General features: G+C 41.6%; 13 protein-coding genes across 13 annotated transcripts; 5 read left to right on the top strand and 8 right to left on the bottom strand.

The window, feature by feature from the left end:
- Nucleotides 1–74: 74 nt before the first annotated feature.
- Nucleotides 75–2,069, top strand: PAS_chr4_0395 (Essential subunit of Sec63 complex (Sec63p, Sec62p, Sec66p and Sec72p); the record flags this gene model as incomplete). The annotated part of the gene is made up of 1 exon (XM_002493779.1): nt 75–2,069. The coding sequence occupies one exon, from the start codon at nt 75–77 to the stop codon at nt 2,067–2,069; it is 1,995 nt and encodes a 664-aa protein (XP_002493824.1).
- Nucleotides 2,070–2,782: 713 nt separating this feature from the next.
- Nucleotides 2,783–3,253, bottom strand: PAS_chr4_0396 (Heme-binding protein involved in regulation of cytochrome P450 protein Erg11p; the record flags this gene model as incomplete). The annotated part of the gene is made up of 1 exon (XM_002493780.1): nt 2,783–3,253. The coding sequence occupies one exon, from the start codon at nt 3,251–3,253 to the stop codon at nt 2,783–2,785; it is 471 nt and encodes a 156-aa protein (XP_002493825.1).
- A 175-nt stretch (nt 3,254–3,428) lies between these two features.
- On the top strand, nt 3,429–3,995 carry PAS_chr4_0397 (uncharacterized protein; the record flags this gene model as incomplete). The annotated part of the gene is made up of 1 exon (XM_002493781.1): nt 3,429–3,995. One exon carries the CDS (start codon nt 3,429–3,431, stop codon nt 3,993–3,995), a length of 567 nt encoding a protein of 188 aa, XP_002493826.1.
- Nucleotides 3,996–4,002: 7 nt separating this feature from the next.
- On the bottom strand, nt 4,003–4,827 carry PAS_chr4_0398 (Delta 1-pyrroline-5-carboxylate reductase, catalyzes the last step in proline biosynthesis; the record flags this gene model as incomplete). Its single annotated transcript, XM_002493782.1, has 1 exon — nt 4,003–4,827. One exon carries the CDS (start codon nt 4,825–4,827, stop codon nt 4,003–4,005), a length of 825 nt encoding a protein of 274 aa, XP_002493827.1.
- A 165-nt stretch (nt 4,828–4,992) lies between these two features.
- PAS_chr4_0399 (Ferric reductase and cupric reductase) lies at nt 4,993–7,119 on the bottom strand (the record flags this gene model as incomplete). The annotated part of the gene is made up of 1 exon (XM_002493783.1): nt 4,993–7,119. One exon carries the CDS (start codon nt 7,117–7,119, stop codon nt 4,993–4,995), a length of 2,127 nt encoding a protein of 708 aa, XP_002493828.1.
- Nucleotides 7,120–8,724: 1,605 nt separating this feature from the next.
- Nucleotides 8,725–10,146, bottom strand: PAS_chr4_0401 (Arginyl-tRNA-protein transferase; the record flags this gene model as incomplete). The annotated part of the gene is made up of 1 exon (XM_002493784.1): nt 8,725–10,146. The coding sequence occupies one exon, from the start codon at nt 10,144–10,146 to the stop codon at nt 8,725–8,727; it is 1,422 nt and encodes a 473-aa protein (XP_002493829.1).
- Nucleotides 10,147–10,488: 342 nt separating this feature from the next.
- On the bottom strand, nt 10,489–11,262 carry PAS_chr4_0402 (Beta regulatory subunit of casein kinase 2, a Ser/Thr protein kinase; the record flags this gene model as incomplete). Its single annotated transcript, XM_002493785.1, has 1 exon — nt 10,489–11,262. The coding sequence occupies one exon, from the start codon at nt 11,260–11,262 to the stop codon at nt 10,489–10,491; it is 774 nt and encodes a 257-aa protein (XP_002493830.1).
- A 226-nt stretch (nt 11,263–11,488) lies between these two features.
- On the top strand, nt 11,489–12,085 carry PAS_chr4_0403 (Hypothetical protein; the record flags this gene model as incomplete). Its single annotated transcript, XM_002493786.1, has 1 exon — nt 11,489–12,085. One exon carries the CDS (start codon nt 11,489–11,491, stop codon nt 12,083–12,085), a length of 597 nt encoding a protein of 198 aa, XP_002493831.1.
- A 65-nt stretch (nt 12,086–12,150) lies between these two features.
- Nucleotides 12,151–14,190, bottom strand: PAS_chr4_0404 (Protein kinase; the record flags this gene model as incomplete). Its single annotated transcript, XM_002493787.1, has 1 exon — nt 12,151–14,190. One exon carries the CDS (start codon nt 14,188–14,190, stop codon nt 12,151–12,153), a length of 2,040 nt encoding a protein of 679 aa, XP_002493832.1.
- Nucleotides 14,191–14,602: 412 nt separating this feature from the next.
- Nucleotides 14,603–15,637, bottom strand: PAS_chr4_0405 (Guanine nucleotide exchange factor for Gpa1p; the record flags this gene model as incomplete). The annotated part of the gene is made up of 1 exon (XM_002493788.1): nt 14,603–15,637. One exon carries the CDS (start codon nt 15,635–15,637, stop codon nt 14,603–14,605), a length of 1,035 nt encoding a protein of 344 aa, XP_002493833.1.
- Nucleotides 15,638–15,805: 168 nt separating this feature from the next.
- Nucleotides 15,806–16,081, top strand: PAS_chr4_0406 (Hypothetical protein; the record flags this gene model as incomplete). Its single annotated transcript, XM_002493789.1, has 1 exon — nt 15,806–16,081. One exon carries the CDS (start codon nt 15,806–15,808, stop codon nt 16,079–16,081), a length of 276 nt encoding a protein of 91 aa, XP_002493834.1.
- Nucleotides 16,082–16,918: 837 nt separating this feature from the next.
- Nucleotides 16,919–17,230, top strand: PAS_chr4_0407 (uncharacterized protein; the record flags this gene model as incomplete). The annotated part of the gene is made up of 1 exon (XM_002493790.1): nt 16,919–17,230. The coding sequence occupies one exon, from the start codon at nt 16,919–16,921 to the stop codon at nt 17,228–17,230; it is 312 nt and encodes a 103-aa protein (XP_002493835.1).
- A 44-nt stretch (nt 17,231–17,274) lies between these two features.
- Nucleotides 17,275–18,291, bottom strand: PAS_chr4_0408 (Choline phosphate cytidylyltransferase; the record flags this gene model as incomplete). The annotated part of the gene is made up of 1 exon (XM_002493791.1): nt 17,275–18,291. The coding sequence occupies one exon, from the start codon at nt 18,289–18,291 to the stop codon at nt 17,275–17,277; it is 1,017 nt and encodes a 338-aa protein (XP_002493836.1).
- Between the last annotated feature and the right edge of the window lie 101 nt (nt 18,292–18,392).

Below are 18,392 nucleotides of genomic sequence, written 5' to 3' on the forward strand. Positions count from 1 at the left end.
ACTTTGAAAAATGAGACTAGGAAAACTAGTAGACGTGTTAGTATCAGAAACGTAACGAAACGGGCCCATTGAAGATGGCACGAGTCGAGTATGATTATGATGAATCCGCTGAGACGTGGCCATATTTTGTCATCACATTACTGGCTGTGGTTTTGGTCCCAACTACCATATCGTATGTGAGCAAGATTTGGTCTAGAAGTTCCTCTGGTCGGAAGGCACAAGTCAAAAAATATGCAACTTCTTTTAAAGCCTCCAATCACGACCAGGTTTCGCAATTGACGGGGTCAAAGGGCTCTGGGAACTATTTCTTGTTTAGTGACAAGACGCTGGTGTTTCTGATCGTTGGATGGTCTCTGTTCCTGTATGTTGGATATGTAATTCATACCACTGAATTAGTGGCTGACGCTAACGTTTTTGACCCTTGGGAAATCCTTAATATTGACTCAAGCGCTACCGAAAAACAGATCAAATCCGTTTACAGAAAGTTGTCGTTAAAGTTCCATCCTGATAAGTTGGGATCCTTGAGTGACGAGGAGAAAGAAGACGTAGAAACCAAGTTTGTGTTGATCAATAAGGCTTACAAAGCCCTTACAGATGAAATCACCAAGGAGAACTTTCTCAAGTACGGTCATCCCGATGGTCCACAGAGTGTGACCCATGGAATTGCTTTACCAAAGTTTTTGGTCGATGGTAAACTTGCTTCTCCAGTGTTGGTTGTCATTTACATTTCCATGATCGCTATTGCCTTACCGTTCGTAGTTGCCAAGTGGTGGGATAATGTTAGATCGCATACTAGGCATGGTCTGCACATCAAGACTGCTGCTGCTTTTTCATCCTATATTATCAACAACAACCCTGCTAAGTTGATCAACACCGAAACGATCATCGAACTCATAAGTAAAGCCGAGGAGCTTAAGTCTGCTACGAACCTTTCATCCGAAGAAATAGAAGAACTGCTGTTGGCACAGTTGAACAGGGTATTTTTTGACTCCAAGAAGGAACTCCAGAAGCTGAAAGTTGTTTCTTTAGTTCCGAAGCTAATAAATGGGCTGGTCGATATTGCTGCCACTTTCAGGAACAGTGAATTGTGTGTCAAAGCTATTGAGGCCCAAAGATATTTGATTCAGGCTGTCAATCCTACTGGCTGCTCAGATATTGAACAACTGTTGCAGCTTCCGTTTGTAGAGAAGAAAGAACAAGTTAGTAAGAAGATACCTGTACACACATTAGGGAAGCTCACCACGATTTCTGATGGTGAAATTGCTGACTTGGTAGGCATTGACAAGAAGAATGCAGCAGAAGTAAGATCTGTTGCTTCATCCATCCCAGTGATCAAAGTATTGAAAGCTGAATTCAAAATTCCCGGTGAGTCTGTTGTGACCCCACAATCGAATGCCCATATTGTTGTCAAGCTTCTGATCAAGTCTCCAGCTCAAAAGGGACAAGCTAAAGTAGATGATGAAAAACTGGAAGAGAAAGAAACATTCGAATCTCTTAGAGATCCTTTTAGCATCGTTCAGGATCAACCAGTACTTGCATGTTTACCAGAATCCCCTTACTTCCCAGTGACTGTTGAGAATTCTGAATATGTCAATGGATGGGCGGTCTTACTGACGGTTCAAAGAGATGGTAAATTGGCTGATTCTGTAGACTTGCTTACAAGAGGCAGCCTTTCTAATTTAGAACTTTCCCAGAAAGCCTACTCTGATGGTGAAGAAGTACAAGTTACTACTTACAAATTGAAACTCAATTCACCTACACCTCCTACGCCAGGTGACTACCACTTCAAACTGTCATTCAAATCTCTTAGTTACTTGGGTTCTGATCTGGATATTCCCCTTGTAATGAAGGTTCAAGAGCCACCAAAGGTGGAAGATGCTGGTGTCTACGACATTGAAGACCCAGAGGAAGATTCTATTGCTGGAGCTATGGCCACCTTAAGAGGAGAAAAGGTCAAGACAGCTGATGATGACGATGATGACAGTGCCAGTGACGAGGAAGATCTGGAAATAGAGAGTGATTTCACAGATATAAATACTGATACGGAAGATGAGGGTGAAGATAAATAGTGATAGTGACAGATCAAATATTGAAAAATCCCAATTAGATATCTATAGTTAAAACTGTTTCTGCTGGACGAGCTTCCAAATTTTCCACAGAGTCTGGGGATGCTTTTATAAATCCTTTTTCGATGAGTCTGGACTCGAACTGCGGATTGTTGGTTTGAACAGAAACTTTCTGAAAGTTATTCGACTTAGCATGCGTAATTGCAAAGTCGACGAGTTTTTCAAACACTCCGTGCTCTAAGTACTCTGGCAATACGCTTAGTGCTTCAATATAGACAGTTGTATCATTAATGAATGCTGTTTTGATCAACCCCACGGCAATCTCGTCGTAGTAACCTAATTTACAGTTGTCCTTCACCTCAAGACAGTTTTCAACCCATGACTCTGTGAACTCAAAAGTTGTGTTCGAACTGTTTTTTGATCTTGAAAAGTCTAATATTTTGGCAAACGTTCCAATATTATTGACCGTCAGGTCATCGACAGCCAAGATTGATCTGCCCATGTCGACTTTACTTCGTGAAGAGTAAAACAGAAGAATCACCTCGTATAGCGAATTCCCCCATTCCAAGACCAGTGCCATGACAAGATGAATAGATGAAGTTGTGATCTTCAAATACCGCTATGTGATAGAAAACCACAATGCTATACTATTTTCAACCTACTTAGCTTATATACCTTAAACCTCTTACCTGGGTCCCATGCCTACTTTCAATTCTTCACTCATCTACCAGAACCCCGACTACTGGATACTTGCTCTTGAAAGTAGATTCCCAGCCATTCAACGATTCCAACTCCTCAGGAGTCAAATCAGCCAGGTCATCAATTGGTTCCCCATATGATCGAATGACGTCCATCTCAAATGAATTTTTCGCCAAACCTCTGGAGGCATCATGGCCAGCAAAATTGGAGTAAGGTCCGCTGGGTCCATAAAACTGTCTGGCTTTGGAAACATCGTAGACATTTCGCTTCACGGCAATATAAATATTTTCAGTATCAAACCCGTTGAACTTGTACAAAGATTTTGGAGTGAATCTTCCCTCCACGATGGGCTCATCTTCTTTCGCAGCATTGGCTGTCTGTTGAACGTTGCTCAAAGGATCATGGGTGCTCAATGGGGCAAACAAGATGTTTTTAATAAATAATCCAACTAAAACAATGACCAATATGGCAATTATATAGTTTTCCATGGCCAGCTTAGGTTAAGTGAGTGTAAAGAACTCTGCCTCTCTGTCTCTGAGTTAGGGGTGTAGTACTCCATCTGACTTTCATTTTTCAGTCGCGGTACGAATGCAAATATAATTTCGGGAGACAGATCGGGTAAACGTTCCAACCTTATTCCAATCGAAATATACTCTTATCGAAATGGCTTTCATCAGCGCTGCAAATTTTACATATATTCGACTCGGATACCTGCTCACGTTGTCCTTCCTCCTATTGAAGGATCCTGTGTATTTGGTTCACTACCCAATGATTATCCTGTTGACTAGAGCGATGAATCTTCCAGAGCTGGAAATGGATGAGTTGAACCCCATTTTTGGTCTAATTTCTGTCCTGATTCTTCTTTATGCTGTTCATGATTTGATACCTCTATTAGAAGGAAATGTCGTCTACTTCAGATCAATTGTCCCAGTTCGGGTTTCACTGTTTCTGATCCTGATATTCTACTGCTATGTGGGTTCATCGTACTATCTTTGCAATGGGTTGATCTTTAGTTTCTTATTCATGGAGATTTGGTTCAACTTTTTCCTGTATTCTCTTTTGAATGAGGAAAAAGAGAAAGAATCACAGCAAGAATCAATCAGTGCCAAAGTGATTCAAGACCAGATTTTACGAGGAGATCGGGACGACGTGGAAGAAATCATCAATGAGTTAGGAGAGCAAGAATTTGAGAATATCATGTCTGATTTGAAAGAAAGAGGCAGTCAGTGAATTTACCCTATTTCTTTCCTAAGCTAGTGGCAATGTTGGCAGCTTCTTCCACACCTCGAGCGATACCACTTCTGACTCCTCGGTCTTCCATGGCCATAAGACCACCAATAGTGGTACCTCCTGGGGTGCACACAGCACTTTTTAGTGCGGCAGGATGTTCTCCAGTCTCGAGAACCATCCTTGCTGTGCCTTCCATAACTTTAGCAGCTGCATCTTTAGCAATAGCAAATGGTAAACCCTTTTGGACGGCTCCGTCGATGAGAGATTCCATCATCAACAAGCAGAATGCAGGACCTGAACCTACAAGAGCTGTAGCGGCATCCATATTCTTTTCGGGCAATCTAATAGCCTTGCCCACTGGGCCAACCAGCTTGAGTACTAGATCTTCGTATTGCTCGGCGTGCGAAGATAGAGATACACAAGCCATTCCACATCCAAATTTGGCCGGGGTATTGGTCATTACCCTTGCTACATATTTAGAGTACCTTTCTAGTTGGGTTAACGTCCAGCCAGCCAAAAGTGAAATTAGCAATTGATCGTGTAAGCCCTCTTTGACCTGTTCCATGATTTGTTCACAATAGAACGGCTTGCACCCTAGAATTATGATATCTGACTCTTTGACGGCTCTGATGTTTTGCTCAGATCCGTAGCTAGTTTCAATCTTGGAATAAGTGCTGGCCAATTTTTCAGCGGACTTCTGGGAGCCTGTGCAGCAGATAATTCTTGAGGGATAAGGGGAGAACTCTGAGTTCAAAATAGCAGATAAAACTGCGGTTCCCATCACTCCGCACCCTAGGATAGTGATTGTATATTCGTTACCAATTGAAGACATCTTTATTAGTGATTAAGCAAACTAAAGTGGGAGATAAGACAGAAGTTAGTGAAATATTGCAAATTCAAATGCCGATCTGGTAGATACATGGGAGGCGCGAAACACATATATAGATCTTAATGATAATGATAGTATTATATAAGGCAATGGGATGGGCAAGTCAGATTACCACACTTGCACTGATTCGTAGTAATCTACTCTCTTCTTATAGTTTGGGGTGTTACGAGCTATGGCATCTCTGACGTGATCACACATATGTGGATGGCCACAAGTTAATACAGAGACGGTTCCATTGGACTCGCTGATATCTCTATTGAGAACTTCCTCAAGGTTAGGTCTTCCCGTTCTGAATTCGACAAAGGACAAGCGGTCCAATTGTGGAGTGGTCTCTTTGGATTCTGCGATTTGTTTGTTTTCATCCAATGAAGCTTCCGAGGAAGAAGAGGATGAATAAAAGTTCACTTTGTCTACTGATGATGTTGTGTTCGTCACATATATGACAACTTCAACGTTTGACTTTTCTAAAGACTTGATCTGTGGATAAAACCAGTTCAGTGAGTGCCAATCTCTGATGATCCAATACAGTTTAGTGTGGACTTTCAGGTTTCGTTCAGCAACTTCTTTGGCCTCCGCAAACGGACCTGGAACACCGTTTCCAGATGCAATTAGCAGAGAAGTGTCATATTTGTGGACGGGAACGCTCAAACCGTAAGGTCCTTCCACGCAAATTCTGAAGTTGCATGTAAGATCATCATTTTGGAGGATTCTCTTCGAAATATAGGAAGTCAGGCCTCCTTTCACCTTGACAAAGAAATGTATGTGCTTTCCGTCTTCGGAGGGGACGACCGTGAACGGATGTGACCGATAAAAGGTTAAAGGAGTCATAAAGTAGACGTACCCATAGGCATTGGGAAATGATCGGAAAGATGCATTTCTTGGAATGGTTAATTTGATTGTTTCGTTAGAAATCAACTCAGCTTTGGAGGTTCTCATGCCGAAGCTGAACATTCTGACAAGCCTAATGAAACGATCAAAACACCATATAGCTGCACATGCAATATAAAATTGCTCGTACACTTGACTTGCAGCATGAATCCATGCGGCAGCAAGGAATACGGCCACCAGAATGATATGTACCAATACAAAAAGGTCATAGTTCGCTTGTCTTATCCTGTGGACGGCACCGATAAGAACACATGCTGCAGCAACTGCCCCAACGATTCCCCATCGATAGTAATTGGCTGCTAATCTTTTTGTGACCTGTTGGGGGCCTAGAGAGAATGTTTGTACCGTGAAGGAAATGGCGTGCACCAAAATCTCGCAGAATATGATCCTAGCAAGCGACTTGTGGAATGTAAGGAATCTTGATTGAGGCCACTTGGTTACATATTGGAACAAGTTGTTTCTTCCTGCAAAAATAAATAACAACGGTAGATGGTAAGAAAGTAATATACCACTTCTATCACCATGATATCGACCGTAGCCTGTACCCTGATTGGCAAACACTGGATCATTTTTTTGGTATGAAAATCCTAGTATTCCATTGGCTAAGACACAGTAGACAAAGAAGATAGACAATATTGTGGTCTCCAAAGTTGTAGGCGCCATTCCTGAAAAAATTTTGAATTTGGTAACTGGCTTTGCATGATATCCAAAAAGTGTGGGCAAAGATATATACTTTCTGTACTGCCTGACAAGCTTATTGTTCAGGGCTGGTGATTGAGCCAACTTAGGGGCTATGACTCTTGTCCAATTGCAAACACCAGCTAAAAGCAGAATCAGGAGCCAATAAGACACCGAGGCAGCAGCAAGGTAATGTGAGGTCTTATAGTTATCGTATCTGTGACTGCTGCCAATGTAATACATTTTTTGCCATTTGGCGTATTTTTGTCCCTTAATAGGCGATGTAACGAGCTTTTTCTTGCTAAAGGATGTATCTGAGTCGATGTCAATAAACGTTACAGAGGAGAGGGATTCCAGGGTCTTTTGTATGCTCGTAGAATTTAGTTTCGGACAACGATCCAGGGCCTCTTTTTCAATAGCGCTATGGGATAACGAAGCATAGTTCTCTGCACAGTAAAGAACTGTTTGCAAATATGGTTTTGTCTGGCACATGCAAACGAATTTCGAATCCAACGTCGAGTTACTACAAAACGTTGCGACTTCCTCAACACTCTTCTTACATGAATCGAATTTCAGCTCTTCAGTCGAGTGGAACGTGACTAAGTGGGCCTGAGCTGCTACTGTGAGAAGCAAAAACAATACCACTAGATCATTTAGGTGGTTTCTCATTGTTTTACCTTTTTGCGCTATCATCGGCTGTCCCAACCTGTATATATATACATATATTCAGAGCATAGCATAGAGCCCCAAAATGAATTCTTTTTAAGAACGGACAAATCAGGGCACATTAATTGATGATTTAGCATAAAATTTCCATGCACATCCAAACCTGTTTGTACAGGACTACAATTGATCTTAAGCTGACCGAGGCCTTTAAAAACACTAATAACGAAAACTGTTTAACTGCTGTTCTTCGGACTCCAAGTCAAAACTTCTACCATGGTCAGCAAACCAATATCAGAGCTCTGATGGGCTTTTCTCTGACTTCAAGGGTTCAACTTTGTGATTCAGATCTTCAAGATAAGATCAACTAGTGGAATGAAATTTTTGGTTTACCGCCTCACCTCTCAAAACCGCATAGAATCCTAACTCTAAAAAATAATAGGCCGTAAATTTTGGCTGTACTCCTGAACAATACATCGTCAGGACCTGGAATTTATTGACATACGGCTGAACAGAAACCATTTGAAAAATTTTAATTTTAAAAAAGATACTTTATGTCTCATAAGCATAGTCACCACTCTCAAGCTCAGAAGAAGCAGTTCTAGCAGATAGTTTCTACAAAATGACCTACTTCGTTACCTCTGAGAAGGGCTTAACAATTAAGCTTTTTTATTGGTCGCGACTTTCTATGCACTAATTGCATAATGCAACTTGTTGCAGGTTCAACGTTAGCACTTGTCCCACTCATATAATTTTAGTTATGAAATTGTTCAGGGCTATTGCGAGACGCCAATACTTTGGACCAGAAACATATTTTGCAATTCTATACTCTAAAGGAAATATCTTGACTAACGATCAGTTTCTGTAAGATCATCTTCTTGCCAGTGATCTATGTTTGTCTGCTTTTCTTCTAGCTTCCTTTTAGGTTCCTTTGGGGGGTAAAGAAAAGTTATCTGATAAATCAACATAAAAGACTCTCAAATCAGGATTAGATGGTATCCTGAAAGTTTAAATTAGGAGGTGGCATTAATGAGATACAGGCGAAGGGGGCTAGATCTCTTCATCTCGTCATTGGTTACAAGGATATAGGCTGCTAAGTTTGTCAGCAAAGTGTATCTCGCGTAAACTGAGTTATAATACCCTTCTTATTTAAGCAACCGTACACCATAAGCTGTTTCAACGTATTGTTATTGGACTGAAATCTCGACGTTGACCTCGCAATTGATCCTTAATATTGGTGAGGAAAAATAGTGCTGTAAAGATAAGCTTGCAAGGTACCCTGTTCCAAGACCTAGTGGATGGCTACAGTCCCAAGTGACAAACACCTCGAAAGGTAGTTCAAAAACCTTTCCATCAGATGCTATTGGTAATTGGTAAAGTTGATTCGTTTTCATCACCCCTCTATTGTCTCTGCGTACTAATAAAAAAAATTCATCTAAATAACGTAAAAAATTTAAATTCCCAGGTATGATTCACTTCAGATTTGTTTTTCCAACATAAATGCCTGGCTAGCTCAATCGGTAGAGCGTGTGACTCTTAATCACAAGGTTGCGGGTTCAAGCCCCGCGTTGGGCTTCCTTTTTGCTATTTTTGTTAACTTCAGTAACTAACTTAGCTAAAATCATAGATTAAACTATTCTCTAGTAGCTTCCAATCTCCCAAAAACCTAACCAAGTTGAAAATGGTCCTCTTTATATTTTCAACCAATTCTTCATCCTTTAAATCGTCTACTTTGTACCAAGTAATGGGGAGGTATGCTTTCTTTGAGTAAACGAATACCAAACATTGCAAATTGTCCATCTCCCCAGATTTCAACAAATCCGACATCTGCCAAAGAGGTATCAAACCAGGACAAACGAGAGGAATTGTGTCCTTCTCTTTTCCTGCGCCAAACTCGATATGGTATTGATCTTTCAGGCAGGTGATTTGAAGTTGTGCTTCTTTATATGCCTGGCCTTCAGGACCATAGATATCTTCAGCAATGTCATGTAATGGTGAAAGATTCTTCGATGATGGTTTTAGGCTGCTAGTTATTTTCAACTCTTTATTGGCCTTGCCATCAACGTCAGTGACGATAAACTTACCTTGATAAAAACTATCCATTGTTAACCTGGCAAAATCAATAAATTGACTGTTGCACAGATCAAGAAGCTGCCCTCCAAATTTGAATTTATACTTCATTTTTGGGCAATCGGCAATATAGTAGCCCATATAGTAAAACTGCTTACCCAGTCTCTCGGCTAACACTGTTTCTCTTAAAGCTGACAATGTACCAAGGCCAAGATGAGCATATTCTGGGTCCCAAATAAAATACACCGATGAGACACAATTAGGCAACAAGTCTAACACGGCTATTGCGGCTAGCTTTCCATCAATATAGTAACATTCATGCACTCCCCCTAAAAACTCTGACCCATTACTACTGAATTGGGGGTCTTTCCATGAGTTCAATGATTTCCAATAACCCAGTTCATCATCTTCCTTGGAATCAACGAAAGGATTGTCACACAGAAACCGTTTGAATCCTTCCTCTGTAACATCCTTATCACCGTGAACCACCATTTGATATTTCTTGAAAAGTGCATACTTTGCCTCAGAAAAAGCAGTGCTCTCAAATTCAGTGTAAAACCTTGAGCTATCACAGCCCAATTCGGCATCCAGCAGTCTTGATTTTAGATCAAAGGGCCCTTCTGTTACTATGTTAGCGCCAATATATTTGGCAAGCCTGTTAACATGGTGCCTATGTTCTTTGGTAGGTTTCAACATCGACAAAGACGTCCTAATAGTAAAATGTCGGCAGCAATTGTTGAGATTGTCCGGCAAGTAGAGCAGGCATCCACTTCTTCTATGTCCCCTATTCAACAGTGCTTCGTATATTTGGGTGTCTATGCTTTGTAGCTCTGAATAACTCATCTTGGAGGACCTCGGTTCCTTTGAAGACGAATTCAATGGCAATTGGCTTTGAATAGGCTTTTTACCTTTACAGTACCCACATGAACTGGTACCTGAATAGGTATTCGTCAGTGAAAGCATGAGAGATGACAAGAGATTGCAAATGGTGGAACAGATTACATCATCAGGTATATGATCCCAACTCGCGATCAGCAGAGTACCAGCAAATACCAAAGCAAGTTTAATGTGTCATGATTGGGGCTGGGAAGAGATACACAGGAAGCCTGCCGTATGCCCATAAACACACACTCCGCCAATGCCTGAGTGTATAAGTGGATCATTAATCCACAAAACTGTTATCGCTGAGCTACGTGTCTGCTGACAACAATCCAGTTTATGATGATTCCAATATTTTATTGGTAATATTATATCATACAGTCTATGTATTGCATTGTATTCCGATTTACCAGCAAAAATATCCTATTAGTCACTCCCCATTTTGACGTCAGTTTCGCTCTCAGTCTCTAACGTAGGAATTTCGAACTTGCACCTTTGCAATTCTTCTTCTTCTGCACTATTGGTTGGATATTGTCTCAACCATTTCATTCTTGGGCCAGAAGGTGCTATTTTATTAATCTTGAAACCAAACAGCTTTAGATCAAATATCTGTTTGGGTATTAAATTAACTCTTCGCTGTATCTCATTAAACATATTGACAAAAAGGATAGCAAACGATGTTCCGAAAAATGCTCCGTCAATGTGTAAATACTTGGAAGAGGATGGGAGGTAAATATCGTTGCAACTTGGACAGTATAACCTTACAGTTTCTATTCCAACTTGGTCGTATCTACCGATTGGCAACAAGTACATTCCTTCACAATGGACTCTTAAACAGGTTCCGAAGACTGCTTTCTCATATTTGCCTGCCATGGCTTGTAATCCTGGTTTCGTCAATATATATCGGGCGTGTATTAATCCATAAAGTAACTCAGCAGAATGGTGGATAATTGGCAAGCTTTCGCTCTTGATTTGGTAGTCAGGTTGGTAGTCCAGGATCATATCCAGGGCTTCCCTGTAGAATGGAACGATGGAACTCAATCCTGTTAAGTTGAAGTCATCTTCTATGAATTCGTTGGAAACCTCAACAAAATACTCGTGACCAAACATCATGCAATATTCTTGGATCCATGGCTGTTCCTCATCGCTGCCACTTTCCTGTGACATCTGGTCTGATTCTACGATGCGGTTTGTTGTCATGGAGGAAAGGTCAGAGAAGGGACCTCGATAAAATTCTACATTCGAGGTGGTAGATACCACCTTTCAGCTCTTGGCAGGAGCTTCTCGAGGGCGGAGGGCGGAGTGGCAGCTGAAGGGGAATTCCCCAAGGAGAGAGTATTTTTATCGTTTTTATAGTTTTCCAGCTCCCCCTTAGAGACTATTTCGCTTTCATATTCAATTACTTCCAAGTGTTCTTAGTGGCAGGATGGATCCTTTTTCAATTCTTCTCACATTGACGCTGATTATACTGGCCCAAAATGCAGTTAGAATTGTCGGCAAGTCCCAAATCCATCAGTCTATATGGAATTTGTATCTTAGGTATAGCAATGATCAACAGATCTTAAAGCTGAGGAATCTTAAAGCAGAGTCTTACGACGTTTATAAGCAACGGTCTAATACCAGTGCTCAGGATGAGTATGCTAAGTGGACAAAACTGAACAGAAAGTACGATCAATTGCAGACTGAAATTAAAGCTGTCTCAGATCAGGTATCCCAACAACAGCAGGCTATTGAAAAGTATTTGGGATTGGCCATTAGTGTTACTACAACTCTCCCACTGTGGCTATTCAGATTCAAATATAGAAAGCAGCCTCTCTTTTACTTTCCAAAGGACACTTTCCCTAGCTATTTGGAGTGGATTCTATCATTCCCTTCTGTTCCTCAAGGCTCAATTGGGATTATGTTCTGGATTCTTTTGCTCAACAAATTCGTTTCCAACTTGGAATTTATTGTCAAGACATTTTCCACTAAGGTGGAAAAACCCGTTCCAATTGTTAAGGTGGAAGATCTGTCTCCAAAGTAGCATCTTTGATCAAATTTTTGTTTACTATAAGAATACTCAAAATATAATTACAAAACTCAGGTCCATTAAGTTTCCAGCAGTCCATTGCGACCAGCCCAAACTAGTACATCCGTAGTGCGATGAAAATCGTGAAATGTCTCCCACTCACCCTTTTTGCGTCTTGTTTTGAATCTTGACTTCTTAGGAATACGAGGATCCAGGGACTTGTATACAATCATCATTTGTACAAATGCCCGGTATTCGTCGTTGTCCCTTCTGTCTTGCAGAGTGAAATGTTTCAGACCATTGTTGTACAGTAACTTATCCAGCAGATAATGAATCCATAATAGGTTGGTTTGTGGACACAATTGTGACCAATCGACTTCCTCATCATGCTTTTCGTACTTTAGTAGCGATGAAAGGGAATGACTTGACACACTTCTCGAGCTGCGTAGACTGCTTCTTTTATTATTGCTGTGAGGGTCACCATCCTTCAAATTCTGTCTCATGAGCCTGTAAATTTCAAACTGGTAATTTCCTCGGCCCTTGAAGAAGTTTTGATGACTTAGTCCTGTAAATAAGACTTGGTGGGGTCCCTCTATGCGTGAATATGCATAATTTATTAGAGTTGGCTTCATGTTGCCATCAACAACTATATTGTCCCAGTGGAGATCCCGATGCTCAAACCCGTACAGGTTTTCGGCTTTTTCAATCAGTTTGACTATATTCCAAAACAGCTCCTTTACCTGAGTCCAGCTGGATAGATGAGCTTTGGAGAGATTAGTTCCACCGTAGTTGAGAATCATCACCAAGTAATTTTGGTTTTCAGTGTAGAAATCTGGTCTGCTATTGATAGAACTATTATAATTATCCCAGCAGTGCAAGAGTTCCTTAGGGTATTTTCCAGATACGACAACGCATCCTTGCAATTGTACAAAGCCTTCCAAATTGCTAAGTCTTTGAGTAATGGATACTTCCTGAATCAAGTCACGTATTGGGGTTTGATCAAATTCGTCCTTGCCAAAAGGAATGACTTTCCAAACGGATTGTGGAGAGCCAGTAATCGGACATGATTCAACGAAGATCTCGCTGTGAGATTCTTCGTTGATTTTGACTAGCTTCACCTGTTTTTGGAGTCTTGCAGCAACAAACTTCGCAAACGGTACAACTGATTTGGACAACGTACAAAGACTTAAGAGATGGCTAAACTGGTAACTATCGAATTCCTCTTGAGGAATGGATTCAACTTTGGTTTCCTGAGAGTCAATGGTGTTGATAGATAAGATTGACGACGAGTTCTTCAATTTATGCTTGAGCTTGTCCTTAGAAGACGCCTGGGGGACAGGCAATGAAATTTGGGTTTTATCGAAAGAATTGATAGACTCCAAAGAAACTTTGCTCTTGAGAGATCTAAATGATTTTCGAAGGCGCAAAGTATGTGATGTTGCCGTGGAGGCTATGGAACTAGTGTCCTGCTCAGAGTTAAATGAATTGAGCCTGGGTCTAAAGAGTGATGACCTCATTGAAATAGAGTTTCTGAGTGATTGAGTGGAAGTTTCCGGTACAAATGAGCTTGATTCAGCGGAAGGAGTCATCCTTAAGGAGAATCTTTTCTTACTTGCAGCAGATGTTTGTAAGGAATCGGTATCATGGTCCGAGATCCGTGAGTTTCTTCTTGAATCAGCAGAGAAACTAGCAGTAGAAGATCGGTTAATCCCCACAACCCCTGGTTTACAGGTGGATCTCAAGGGAGTACTTTCTCTTGAAGAATCAGAGTGCACTGAGACTGAAGTGATTTTGTTTGCGACTTTTTGAGCAACGGTCTTGAAACTTGAAGATGAAGAGACAGTAGAAGCCATGGAAAACCGCTTTGAGCTTCGTCTCCTGTTCTCTTTATCGTCAAACTCAGTATCCTCTGATGCCACGCTGAATCGATTTTTGTCACGGTTAGTGTTCTGATTTGCATCTGAGTACACATCAACTTCGGATTGTGGTGCGTTCAACAGACCTTCCAAAGTCAATGAGGTAAACGAACGTCTCAAGTTGGAAGGATCTCTGGATAGATCTTTGAGCAAATCCCTGTTTCCAGAAGGAATAATGATACCAGCACGCCTGCTTCGATCCATTGTTTTTCAGGATAGAGGCTTGAAACGAGTTTTTTTTCCAGTTGGGTAGTGAAGCGAAGGAACAAAGTGGGACAACAACTGAAAGTAAAAAAAAGTGCAGTGAACGGATTGTGATGCCCTCTATGGACGTTAGATGAGGAGATCTTCCTTGCTATAGGTAGGATATAGCTTGGTGGCTGAACAGAAAGTGCTAAATCAAGTTTCAGTTCTGACCTCGGAATTTTAAGTGTGCGAAATATAAACACATAACCACCAGGAACTTGACCCAATTTGGCAGGTTGTTTACCTCACTTGCGAAGGCGCCCCAGTTATTTTCTGGCAAGGAGTCGTGATGTCGTCTAGATGATAAGACCGATAGGGAAATAATTAAGGAGGGGAGAAAATTACCACATTTCAGACTGTAACTAACTATTTACTGCTCTTCTAAGTCGAAAACCACATGCCCATCTGTCTCACTGTTGTACGGCTCTATTAAGTACTTGGAGAATTTCTTCAAATTTTCCAAGCCTCTTACTTCCATAGCCAGCAGAGGCATCTTGACCAGGTGGTAATCCTCATATAACTCATCCATCTGATCGAGGTATTTCTTTTGCATACGCCATCTGGCGTTACATCTTCTGCACTCAGAGTCGTCTGAGAATAACAGTTGGTTGATGACAATGGAGTTGACATCCATGTTGTATGACATTAATTCTTGAATCAATCTTTCAGTCTCATACAACGACAAAAACTCGGAGATACATACACAGACAAAGGTAGTGAGTTCGGGATCTTGAAACTGTTTGTTCACTTCTGTGACCTGCACCTGGATTTCTTTGATCTTAGAAGCAAAATCGATGCTTTGTCCACCTTGACTTCCCAATAAGTTGTTGAGCATAGGGCCAAATCTGCCGCTTAATTCGTTAACCTTTCCTAGAAGTTTTTCTAAAGTGGATGGCAACTGTAAGAATCTAAGAGTATGGCCAGTGGGTGCTGTGTCGAAAATGACGGTGTCGTATTTGATCTGATTCTCCTTTGTCTCTCCGATATGCTTCAAAACTTCCATGAAAGAAAATGCTTCGTCAATACCTGGAATCGAGCCTGTGATATCTCCCATCATACTCTTCAAAGGATCGTTTCCTCCAGCACTACCGAAAGTGGATTCGTTGTTCTTTTGAAGATTTTCCAGTGTTGAATCTGGATCGATCTCCATACAAGACAAATTAGGCAAGCCCTCCACTTGTCTGGCGTCCTTTCCAAATTTTTGGTTGAAGGCATCGCTTAAATTATGAGCAGGATCGGTGGAAATAAGCAGGTATTTCTTGTTAGGATTGTGAAGGGCAAGCTGGATAGATATAGAAGAAGATGTCGTGGTTTTACCGACACCCCCCTTACCTCCAACAAAGATCCACTTCAGCGATTCGTGGTTCACAATTGATCGCAAACTTGGCTCTGCCTCAATATCCATGGTTGATGTCTAGTTGAGTGGCGTTTGTGGTCTCTTGATGAGTTCAAGGCGAAAGAATATGATAGGAAAGCATGGTTTGAACTTTTCGCGAAAGAAGGAATACTGTTCCGCGAGAAACTCCCCGGTGCCAGAACCTTCCATTGAGGTTAATCGGTGGGAGGTGTTCGAATGACAATGTCAGACAAGGCGAACACGTCTTGTGACACCAGCTGGACTAAGAAGATTCGGTATGCACCGAAGAAGAAGGCCGTGTCTCAATTGGCAACTTTGCAACAAACTACGGAGGAAAAGTCTCACAAGCTTTTAACCAAGTTGAATCACGACGACAACGATAAAGAAATCCTCAACCATCTAACACATGAAGTACAAAGTAGAAATGTGATCTTATTGGACAAACTAGAGGAGCTCAACAAGGAACTGGGCTGGATTAAAGACCGAAAATGAGGAACCATGAGCACTGGGCGTTTCCAGAAAAACTGCAACCAACGATGGGAAAATGATACCACACTACTATGGTCACCCCACATTGTGAAATTTCAAACCAAAAAAGATCAACCCCATAATTCCCCAGAGGGTTTTCCCAACAATTTTCCAACGGACTTGATAATGAGTCAGATCATTTGAGCATATTCATCTTACCCCTTATTCCGTGACAATTTACCTATTCCATTCAAAGCATACGGTATCCCGTGACCTTCTCATGGAGATCATTCTCCACCGATACAGCATATACACAGATATACCCAACTAATATCAATTGGACCTTGATATGGTCGACCTTGATGGTCCCGTCCAACCTTAAAACTTAGTTTAATGCTATACTTTCGCCTTGAACCAAATCTGTCTCCCCCTCAATCATCTCTATGCAAGAAGGTCAACACTGATTACGTGAGCAACAGCCAGCAATCGTTCGAGTCCCCGCCAAAAAAGGCGGAGTTACTGCTCCTTGTGACCACACCCCCTGAGACCACGTCCCTAAACGATCCTTGTCGGTTCCTTCGTCCAATTGGCAATTGCCACGCATACGTGAATCGTTATTGTTTCGCCTACCTTGCGTCATTCGTTCCAGAATGTTCGACATACTCCTCTAGAACATACCGTCACACCACCATCTTAAGTTATCTTCACGTGACCATGACGTACATTGTAGTTGACTACCCCATTCTCATCATTCCGATGCGGCCAAAAATCTCTATATAAAGACCGTATCCCCTAATATTCTCTTCTTGTTAAGACATTAACTTAGTTAATTCACCAATTACTCACTTATAAACAAACAAAATGACAAGAACAAACAAATGGAATACCGACCACTCCCACCTACACAGGGATGTTGAGCCAAAGTATTTTTCAAAGAGCGGTGGTCATCTTGACCAAGATCCAAGCAAGGTCAAGAAGAACGGCCACGGAAAGGGAAACTGGGGTTCCCTAGGTGATGAGATCAATGACATTGTTGATTCTGAGGAAGGATTGGGCTCTTTAAACAAACGTCGAGGTTCCAACCACAGTTTCAACGAGGAAAAGATCCGCAACATTCAAAGCTACAAAGGGCCTGGAGCCGTTTTAGTTGATGAGGACGAAGAAACCGAATAAATATAAAGCTATAGAGAAAATATGATTGACGACTGATTTTTTATCTATTTATTGTAGGCCACTTCTTGTTTGAGCTGTTGCTCTAGCTCGCTTTTCCAACCCTTTTTCCTTTGACGTTCCTCGTATTCGGCCCGATTATCTAATACTCGGTTCACTATTGTTGAGGTTGTCATGTCTGAGTATTCATACTCTGATAGCTCGTGGACGAGAGTTGGATCCAACAACTGTGCTTGGGATGGCAGATCTGATGCATTAACTACCACTTTTATCACATTACCTGGGATCTTGCCCAAGAATGCAGTATCTAATACTTTGGGAGCCCCAATCACAAGTCCATCGATGTATTTCGATTGCAACACACATAATGATCGTTCTACTAGATTCATGATTGGATAATTGGCATTCTTTGCAGTTGCATCGTCGTATATGCCCACAATGACCTTGGCATCGTTGGAACGGGCATATTTTTGAGTCTCCTGCAGGAACTTGATATGGCCTGGATGAAAAAGGTCAAACTCTCCCACTACCAACACAACCTTTTGGTACCCATTTTTGGGAGAGACAAATTCATGCAGAGTGGAAGACTCTTCGATATTGAAATATACCCCGGCATAGGAGTCTCGCCCACTGGGGTCACTCGCATAGCTCTGCACCCTTTCCCTTATATCAGTTATGGGGTGATTTAAGCTGATTGGACCCTGGTGATGATGGGAGTTGATATCCAGCATTCTTCCCACCAGATCAGTGGTGCTGATGTTTGGTGTACGTTTGACCACGATGAATCTACCCAGGTCCTTGCAAATTTGGTAACAGTCTTTGCCGTCAGCATCAGTGGTTATATCATCACCGTGTACGACATATTTGCACCCATATTGGTCCATCACTAGCGGGTCTGTAACATAGGGAGCATTCGGAACAACCTTAGTGCACCAACGGCATCCTTCTACTGCTATCACCCGTTCAGGTAGTTTCATTACCACTGGACCTTTGTGTTTCAGTATTTCTTCGTCTGAATGGACTCCAACATACAACTCGGTTCCTTCCTGTCTTGCTTGAAGCATTGCTCCGGCATGCCCGTGATGGGCAAAGTCGAAACATCCATCAATCCAAATGCGGCCTTCTACGATTGTCATGGGATTCTTTGTATACGTAGATGCAATAG

The sequence above is a fragment of the Komagataella phaffii genome, chromosome 4 (genome assembly GCF_000027005.1).
Source record: "Komagataella phaffii GS115 chromosome 4, complete sequence".
Lineage (NCBI taxonomy): Eukaryota > Fungi > Ascomycota > Pichiomycetes > Pichiales > Pichiaceae > Komagataella > Komagataella phaffii.